This window comes from Coregonus lavaretus (genome assembly GCF_964263955.1).
Source record: "Coregonus lavaretus genome assembly, chromosome: 14".
NCBI lineage: Eukaryota > Metazoa > Chordata > Actinopteri > Salmoniformes > Salmonidae > Coregonus > Coregonus lavaretus.
The window spans coordinates 25,320,662-25,330,942 of NC_140001.1; the positions used below are offsets into that span (position 1 = coordinate 25,320,662).

A 10,281-nucleotide genomic window follows, 5' to 3' on the forward strand; every position below is an offset into this window, starting at 1 on the left:
TGCGATTAACTCTGGCAATTACTGTCTTTGTAAACCAATGTCGTTGCACGAAAGGGGTTTTAAAGTATAGAACAACCATCAAACCCCTGTGCATTATGTTGAGCAAGCTATTTGTGGCATTATGCACAGTGTGGGGATGAAATTTCTCAGAAAAATATATTTGCAAATAAAGGGAGTACAAGTTCAAGCAGGACTGCTGTACTGTATACAGGTCAACGTCAAGAAGCTAGTGTGGTGCAACAATATGACAAGAGACACACAAGTTGGGGTCATTGAGCCCACTAATCAAAAGTCTGAATTGTAGTGTGCATCCATAAAATCTTTATTTGCCTCCATATTGATATTGTAGGCTATAAAGCCATTATTGTTATTTTACTATCATGTGTAATGATGCAATAGATGTGTAAAACACCCTACATACATTTAAGATGTGAATATAGTATGCATTACTTAAATCACACTAAAACATTTTTAAATGTCAAGAGAAGAGTTGACACAACCTCTCCAGACTTTTGCGCACAGTTGTCTCCCGCGCCAGTATTGTGTATGGATTCAACTGGTTGACTAGGTAAAGGCCGGAATATTTTACTTTTTATCACAGAATGAATAACTGCGATGATTTGGCAAAAGCAGCTTTAGGCATGAATTATGATTCCGATGTCATTTTGACCAGCATGATTTTGACGCGTGTCCAGTTGCGTCTTCTAATATGACAAAGGATAAAAGTGAAATATGTTCTCGAGGACAAGACTAATGCAATACCTCATATCAAACAACATGCTTCATTACAAAGCTATCCCACATACTTGAACATTTTATATTAATGTGAATTCGTCTACAGGTAGCAAAGTAGCCGACTGCACAATGAGGACATCATGATCCGCTTCATAGCAGACCAACACAGGCTTCGCTCCACAGAGTTTATCCGTCGCTTCAGCTTGTCTTTCTGCAACCGACTGTAATGCTGCGTTCATAACCAAGTGGGAAGGTGGTAATTTCCAGTTTTTAAGTCTTACGTACGAGTTGGATGCATTCATGTGCTTTGAACTTGTTGAGAAACGCTGATTAGCTAATGGCAAACCAGCTGCGTCAACCATAAATAAAAGTAGGCTACAGCTATCATGCTCGCACACAAATTAGTGTTCAAAAACCGTACTAATAGATTGCTTTTTATTAATATTTTTTTGTGGTTGCATTTAACTGCCGAAAATGCTGTTGTCGAGGTAATTTCCTTTGTGGGTTATGTCAGATTTCAGCATGTGGGAGAATTCTGAGGTCAGGGATGATAAACGAGTTTCCTACTAGTAGGCCTACTAGTTGGAGGGGCTTTCTAGTGGTTCTTTCCCAGTAATATAGGGTAAATACCACCTTCCCACTAGATTATGAATGCAGCATAATGTTCCACTATGAGGCGCTTCCATTGGTGACGTGTTGTGTACGGGCTGGCTTTGTGTATCCATAAATGGTCATCTACGTCACATAAATGTTCCGTCCCCCTATTTAATACCAGCAAGCGCTGGAGTTCCCTATCCGAGCAATACAGAGCAGCGCTACACTTGTGCGACCACCACCACCGTTTCATTGATTCACAGACTTTAAACACACAACAAGCAAACAAACAGGTCTCATTGTAATGATATTAATAACAATTGCCTGTGACAATTAAGCTCTACTATATCTGAAAGGAGAGATATCAACGCTGTCTCTGAAGGGAACTTGGATACAACATCTAGGATATTTTTCCTCCACTCTCTAACGTTTATAGTTTGTCATCAACTGTGTGTTTTCTATTCGGATACCTACACGTTGTCATTTATGTCAGACTAAATAACTGCTATGACAGGGAAACTAGCGGACAAGCTCCCTCTTATCATGAGCAGTTTAACAAACACGATTCCTGACAGTCTTTACCAAGAAGAGGACATTCCGACGTCTATGAACATTTTCACCAATACGGATTCTATAAACCACTACTCGCAAATGAATACAGGTAAGCATAGTTTACTTTGTTTGTGATGTGATTGGATTATGTTCTATCCAGTCTCTGTTGTAACTACATCGCGTCTCAGCTGTAGAGATAATGCAGGCACCGCAACAGTTGTCTTGGAGCGCACGCAGTGACCATCATCCAGGCACCTGTTTGCGCTTCGGGCTGTTACGCACAGAATCGATCTCGATTGAATACTTTGTTTTTTAAAGCATATTTCACAATGGTTGGATACTATTATTTCGATGACATGTAAAACAAGTGCTGTAACTGTTAGTGTTAACCATATTATGAGAGGCAAGCTTTTATGACAGAAATATGCTTAACCATGTCCAAGCCTATGAGTTTCACTGGCTACTGTCACAATTTCACGACCTGTAATTTGCATGTAAGGTCAAACAGTAATGTAAATAGGTCTAACATTAACTTATCTGCTCTGGTGAAAGCTTACCCAAAATGATTGACATGTCTTTAAAGTGAAAGTAAAACGCACAAATTGACGAAAAGGTCATAGATTAAAAATCGTTCATAGATTAAAATCTAATCACCAAAACTAAAACATTAATTAATGTGGTATGATAGGCCTACATATTTTTTGTTAAATTAAATTGAACCATGATAAAGCCACAGTTTTGTTGATAGTCTATAAATAAATGTGCCACTGTAACCAAAACAACATTGCATACATTGCCTATGCACAAGATATTCATTATTTCTCGCTAACATTACACTAATTAATGAATCATTGTTTGTGTATTTATTGACAATTTAGAAATTGTTTTTGGATTGGACTATGTGTGGCATGGCCATCCACTGTAAAGTGGGCGTTTGACCGGCGTTGATTTTCAAACTTGCCCATGCCCATAGCCTCACGCGTAGGCTGTAGGCCTTATAGCAGGCTTTACGACGATTGGGCTACATATAGCTACAGATCTATGTAGATATTTTATTTGTTTGCTCTCACTGGAATGCAAGTCTCCAGGTGACAGCAACTTTCATTTTGAGAGATGTGTGTCCATTCTGTTTAAATTGAATGCAAGGGTTTGTCAATTCTAAAGTGAAGTTTAGAAGAACCACTTTTATATGATAATTGAAACGACCCTTGATAGCAGCACATACATGTTTTCAGATCAATACGCTTCAGACTCACCAACAGATTTTATTCAACTTTACAGCTGGCAGTAGGCTATATATAGCTGTAGCACATTTCAATTGGACCTCTTGGGCCTGTATATCAATAGGTGAGGAATGACAATTGTATAGTAGCCTACTGAAAGTGTCTCACTCAAAAATGTATATATTTTACATTAAATAATTGTTGTTGGAGTTGTTGTTAGCGGCAAGATAAAGATTAAGGCCTATAAAATCTTTAATAATTAAATATAATACAGTAAAGTAGTCTAATTATTTAACTATACAGAAGTATATAGCCAGCTGAAGTGCCATTATTCATTAGAGGTTAATCAATGTATGGTTTAAATTGTCCTAATATGATCTATATTGATTATTGAATATCTAAGGACATTTGTTATTTGTCAATATGTTAGGCCTATTTATATGCAAAGTAAATAATTAGAAATTGTAGATAACCTTTCAAATGACTGAAAACACAGCACCAACCACTTCTAATTATAATATTGATATAGCTATGTTCTATCATTACACATCCCCATGCCTTAGTCCAGTAGTGTTTGCCAATGCGTTAAAATTACATTTGCTCTGATATAAGTATCACCTCTCCATACTCCAGTGATAACAGCATGCTTTTTATAACTAATCAATACATTTCATGAAAGAGATGGAAAACCTTTACATGTCTCACAATTAGGTTAGCCAGGTGTTTACCAGGTTTGCCAGGTAGCCATCAATATATGATAATGTGACATGTTCATTTCATATAATATCTGAAGTACATATTTGATACCTCTAGAGTCAGGTGTTAGGTCCCTTGTGCAAGTGGTGTTCTCTCACAATATTCACCCCCAAAGCAATAACACCAGCTCACTTGAGAGCAATATCTGTGACACTGCTTAATCGTTCAAATCAAAATATTGAGGAAGATTACAGCAAGATATAATGTCTGCCTTGTATTCATATAGCCTACTGTCTAAAACACAATCCTAAGCATTTGCTATTTTTAGGCTTGTTTTCTTCAACTTCACCTCCAGAATAATTAAAATATATGCCAAAAGGTATTGAATTTACCTCATGTGTTCAATAGTTGTGTGAAAGATATGTAATTTTGGTTTTGTTTGTTTCATCATGCTTTGCCCTTAGCCAAATTCTGGTAAACAGACAGTAATTACTGGGACTGAATATATAAGCACCCTTGTGTATAATTTATTGCAACTTGAATGATGGGCTGATATAGGCTATGTCTGATGATGTATGAATTATTTTAAAATGTCTGCACAAAACATGTTAAAATGTCTGCACAAAACATGTTAAAATGTCTGCACAAAACATGTTAAAATGTCTGCACAAAACTGTGCCATCTCAGAACTGCATTCATTTGGATATTTTTATTGCAGGTGTCTGATATGACATTTAATTGTAATGCTGCCACATATATCTAAGATAGGCTACTACAGTACTAGTAAAATACACACTGACAAAAGTGCAAGAAACAAGAAAGTTACTGTGAACATAACATTTAGCTAGAAGACCAAATGTGCATTTCTATGGCCGATTGTGCATAGCTGACTAAGTGATCTGAGTAGGAAGTACACTTTACAGTTCAAGTTGCTCATTTTGTGTAGATTTCATGTTCTGCTAAAACCCATGCAGATACAATACATGTAAGAGTGCTGGCAGTGGTGTCTGGCTTACACCCTGTTGTGAGGGAATCAGATCTTGCCATTCAGTGTGGCTGTCCTCCTGTGGGACATACAATGACTGGATCAAAGGGGTGTTTAGGTCTTGATTTATGAGAGCTTGTGGGATCTGAAAGAGAGAACATTGTCTCAGATGCACAAGTCAGTCGATAAACTTGCAGGTCTGACACCACCGCTCACTTTTTCCTAATGAACTGGATTGGACTGATTTGTTTTATGATTTCTTCTTGGCAGACTATTTGCAGAGATATACAGAGAACCTGAATTTCGGACTAATCGAGTACTCTGACTGAAATATCAAGCAGGTTTATATTTATCATAGTCTAGTATAGTAGCTTCTAGGCTTCGAGAAACTTTTCTGCACTTTGTACTGCACACTTTCACGTATGTTTTTTTTCTAACAGGTTCTGCTTTTAGTTGTATTTCATTTCATGTTATAACAGCTGGGTGAACTATTCATTGACACTCTACTTCAATTTGTTTCCCTTTCATCCAGATAATATCATGGATCTGGGGATGGGAAGTGATAAGGGAAATGCAGAGATCCAGTACGGCTCTAACTTCCAGTCCAGCCGCAGCGGGCAGCCCGTGACCTATCTGGGGAAGTTTGCCTTCGACACTCCTCCATCGGGTGGAATTGGGGGCTCTGGCTGGTGTTCAGACAACAATATAATTAGTTTAGTAAGTGCTGGGATCCTGGGCGTCTCCCCGTCGCCTGGCACTATCACCGCACAGACGTCGTCCTCTGGAGCCAGCATGGGCGGCCAGTCATCAGATACGGAACAGGTCTATTGTCCGCCACTGCCCGCTTATTCCACCTGCAGTGACCTGTACCAGGACCAGGTCTCCTTCCACCACAGCCCTGCCACCAGCACTGCCCTCGGCTACCCCAGCAATGACTACCACACCACCTCCAAGCCCTCCATGGACGGGAGCCTTTTCTCTATGATCCCAGACTATAACATCTTCCATCATCAGGGTGAGGTTGGCATGATGGAGCACAAGCCTTTCCAGTCCATGGACCCCATTCGTGTCAACCCCCCACCCATCACACCACTAGAGACCATTCGAGCATTCAAAGACAAGCAGATTCATCCAGGTTTCATGGGTGGGCAGCAGCATGCTCCTCAGCACCACCAGCCACCACAGACACTAACACTCAAACCCATCCGACCACGGAAGTACCCAAACCGGCCCAGCAAAACCCCTGTGCATGAGCGGCCACATGCCTGCCCAGCAGAAAACTGTGACAGACGCTTCTCCCGTTCAGATGAACTGACACGCCACCTCCGCATCCACACAGGTCTCAAACCCTTCCAGTGCCGCATATGCATGCGCTCCTTTAGCCGAAGCGACCACCTGACTACCCACATCCGCACGCACACGGGCGAGAAGCCCTTCTCCTGTGAGTTCTGTGGACGCAAGTTCGCCCGGAGTGATGAGCGCAAAAGACATGCCAAAGTTCACTTCAAGCAGAAGGACAAGAAGCCGGCCGACAAGGGGAGTGGGGCGGCTGGCAGCCACAGCTCACCCCCCAGTTCCTGCGGTGGCAGTGGGGGGCCCAGCGGTGGCAACATCATGACTGTCACTACTTGTGCTTAGGATGGACCATCACCATGCCCTAACATAAGACTGGGGAGGGAGGGATCCTATCCACAATGAGACAAATAGGTGACTCTTTCTCTCTCTTTTTCTCTTACACTCCATTTCTCTTCATTTTTATTTCCATGTAATATTTCCCTCCTCTTTTTGGAGATGTTATCTTGTAAGAGTAGGGGAAGAAGACGACATAGACTGGAGGGCCAGCAACTCTGTGAATGTCTGCAAGCAGAGCGGCATCATGGCACCGGCTGTCCAAGAGGACATGGCATATCTTTGAGAATGAAAGTCAACTTTCTGAAGTCATATCATGTATTGTGCTTTCTGAGAAATTCACCAAGAACCTTGGATGTGAAGGGATTCAAAAAAATAATAATTGGGGTTTAGACTGAATTACAACTGGGCGTAGAATAAGGTGAGCAATGTTTGGGATGTATGCATTTATTTCATCTGGTTGTTTAAAAGTGCAATTGGTTGTATTTGTGTGCTATTGTTGATATCTTATTTGCTGCACTTTCCATTGCCTGTCTTTATGTTGAAAAATACTTTTGTATATATTTTTATTTTTATTTTTTTTATTGTTTCTCAAAAGAATGTGCCAAACGTTTTGGGATAATACTGCTAAGTTTTTTTCTTAATTGTGCCTGGGATTAACCAAACATTACAAAGACATAAACTATGTTTCCGACATTGATTTAAGGCAGATTGGTAACGTTTATTTTTTATTTTTATGTTATTATAATTTTAGCAATTATAAGTATCACAGTTACAACTAAATGGGTCGAAATCTTTTTGCTATAAGCTCAAAACATCAGCATAAAAAAACACACAAATCATTGGCTTTGTCCATCCAAACCTGATCCTGTGTTCAATGGACCAGTCTTTGGCGGTAATCTATTGTCGTCTGATGCACACTAAATGAAATGGATTGCAACATTAATGCTAAATATTTATGAACTGATGAAGAATTTAACATATTCACTACAAATTACACAAATCCATGAAAGAAAGCCTATTAAGATACCCAAGATAAAACAAAAAATATATATTTTAAGTTGAGTGCTTATGTTGCTTTAAAAATTTTTTATTTCAGTCTATCCTCCGAGGACTCCTCTTGGTCACATTTATATGTGTATGTAAGACACACTCAACCAATCTTGAAATGAAATGCTGAGAGCTCAGAGAAAAAGACTGAAACGTTGAAATACCTCCATCTATACTGCAAGTCGACAACATTTCTGAATAACAGCAGACATGAATTAGAGAGCCTTTTATCTGTGCGTTCACTGACAGAGACCTGCCAGTTATATGCATGTAATTAGAGATATTGTAAAATAAAATGTTTTGCATATTGTTACAATGAGCAACACCTCTAAGAACTACTATGGAATCTACATGGTATTGCCATGTTTACACCTCCTACTATTTTGAGAGATTCTGAATTTTAAATGATTGTTATTTTTTGTAAAGTGAGAGATATATACAGGTACTTCAACTTTTGTACTCAGACTGTCAAAGGCACCATATACTTCAGTATTAAATTGTGCATTTGTATGCATGTGTATGTAGACGTACAATATATAAAATCAAATGTATACATACACACATTTCTTATTGACTGAATGCTTGTGCAGAAGGTGTCTTAAAATGCTTCTTGTAAAGTAATGATAATGCAGAACGTTTTGTGAATAGAAGTCATTGCAAAAGACTTTGGAGCATTGACACAGTGCCAAATGGAGTACATTATCTTCCATTTCAAAACAGTCTAATATTATTTGTACCTACTATAGGGTTCTTAGCAGAGGGTGGTTTGAGGAAACACTAATGTGTTCTTCAACTAAATAAACAAAAATCTGAACAAAAATCTTTGTATTTCAATTGCAAACAAACCCGTAATGTATGGGATTCCAAAGTTCAGACAAATATATTGAAAAAGATAAGCCTAGTACACAGTATGCAACATTTTTCACTATCCACATGGATTTGTATTTATCAGTAAGGCAATATCAGTATGCAACATACAGTCTTACAAGTGGCAAGTCTGGCATTGACTGAAGGTTACACTACTTGACTGGCTCTAGATTCAGATAAATACATTTCTCACATTAATCTTGGGTCAAACTGATTCAAAAATGCACTCAAATGTGTGTCAAATCTATAAAATCATTAAACAAGTAGTCAAATAAGTAAAATCATATAATCTTATAATTTCTTTAATGATAACAATGTATAGGTAATAATGTACTACAATTCATTTGAGGGATGTGAATCCAAACTGTTTGGGAATTGATCCACTACATTTGATTGTTGTCTTCACTCTGCTCAATGCTCTAGTCAGCTTTGGTCTTGGCGTGTTTCTCTGATGTCTTTCCCCTTAAAGGGCAGTTATTTTACCCCTCCTGTCCCATCTGGTCCCGTGCGTGATAATTAATGCACCACAGTCAAATGTGTTCTCTGTGTGTTTGATATGGATTACTTATTGTCATAGCAGCTGTGCCTGATAGCAATAACTTTCACAAATCTTGATTGAAAATTTCAACAAATGTCAACAACAAGGATTTATAAATGCATTGCTCACTAATATTACAGAATTCTCCAATGTGCTTCCAAGGCCACATTCCCTCTTTCCTGTGAAACTGGTTTTCATTGCTGGGCTTCCTGGCAAGTGTCCACTTATTTTCCAATGAATTTGGCCCCAGAGAGTCTTTCTCCAGTTCATCTACTGTAAATGGGTAAATGACCAGACCCCTTGCATTGACTGAAAGAGTTGGCGAGTTCACACATACAGTATCATCTCACTTATTATTTAAATCAATGGCTTTATGAAGTGCATTTTAAGACACTTGTATTCCTGGTGACCATTATTATTATTTCCTGTACTTTGCTTGAGCTAGTTCGATGACTGGCAGGATTTTAAAAAGGGTAGATCACTGATCATGAATAGTTAGTAAGTGAATAGTAGTAAGTGGAAAAAGAAAGGCTATAGAAGGGGAATGTAGATGATTACAGTCTATCTATAATGATACTCAAATAACACTGGTCTGCATTGATTTAAAAAAATGTATCAATTGAAGTGGGATTTGCCTTAAGCTAAGTGAAGTGTACAAAACGATTTATGGCTTGGAATATTCAGTTATGGCCTTTAATGTCAAAAGTGTGCGCATAAGCAAGTGTATCCATCTTAACTTCTCTGATTAATTGAGGGGATGAAATTCTCAACAGCTGAGACGGGATTGGCTCACAGGTGGAAAGGGCAAATATAATCTATACTGAACAGAATTATAAATGCAACATGCAACAATTTCAACGATTTTACTGAGTTACAGTTCATATAAGGAAATCAGCCAATTGAAATAAATAAATTAGGCCCTAATCTATGGATTTCACATGACTGGGGAGGGGCGCAGCCATGGGTGGTCCAGCCAATGAGAAGGAGTTTTCCCAACAAAAGGGCTTTATTACAGAAATAAATACTCCTCTGTTTCATCAGCTGTCCGGGGGCTGGTTTCAGACGATCCCGCAGGTGAAGAAGCTGGATGTGGAGGTCCTGGGCTGGCGTGGTTACACTTGGTCTGCGGTTGCGAGGCCGGTTGAACGTACTGCCAAATTCTCTAAAACGACGTTGGAGGTGGCTTATGGTAGAGAAATGAACATTCAATGCTCTGGCAACAGCTCTAGTGGACATTCCTGCAGTCAGCACACCAATTGCACGCTCCCACAAAACATGAGAAATCCGTGGCATTGTGTTGTGTGACAAAACTGCACATTTTAGAGTGGCCTTTTATTGTCCGCAGCACAAGGTGCACCTGTGTAATGATCATGTTGTTCAATCAGCTTCTTGCTATGCCACACCTGTCAGGT

General features: G+C 39.1%; 1 protein-coding gene across 1 annotated transcript; it reads left to right on the top strand.

The window, feature by feature from the left end:
- Positions 1-1,528: 1,528 nt before the first annotated feature.
- On the top strand, positions 1,529-8,270 carry LOC311141725 (early growth response protein 3-like). The gene is made up of 2 exons (XM_084177158.1): positions 1,529-1,990; positions 5,318-8,270. Exons 1-2 carry the CDS (start codon positions 1,837-1,839, stop codon positions 6,421-6,423), a joined length of 1,260 nt encoding a protein of 419 aa, XP_084033284.1. The 5' UTR covers positions 1,529-1,836; the 3' UTR covers positions 6,424-8,270.
- The last annotated feature ends 2,011 nt before the right edge of the window (positions 8,271-10,281 follow it).

What these genes read in the sequence shown, in the direction of transcription:
- LOC311141725 (XM_084177158.1), top strand. Translation starts at nt 1,837, where the DNA reads ATGACAGGGAAACTAGCGGACAAGCTCCCTCTTATCATGAGCAGTTTA. An exon ending in CTACTCGCAAATGAATACAG is followed by an intron (nt 1,991 to 5,317) that starts GTAAGCATAGTT and finishes CCTTTCATCCAG; the next exon opens with ATAATATCATGGATCTGGGG.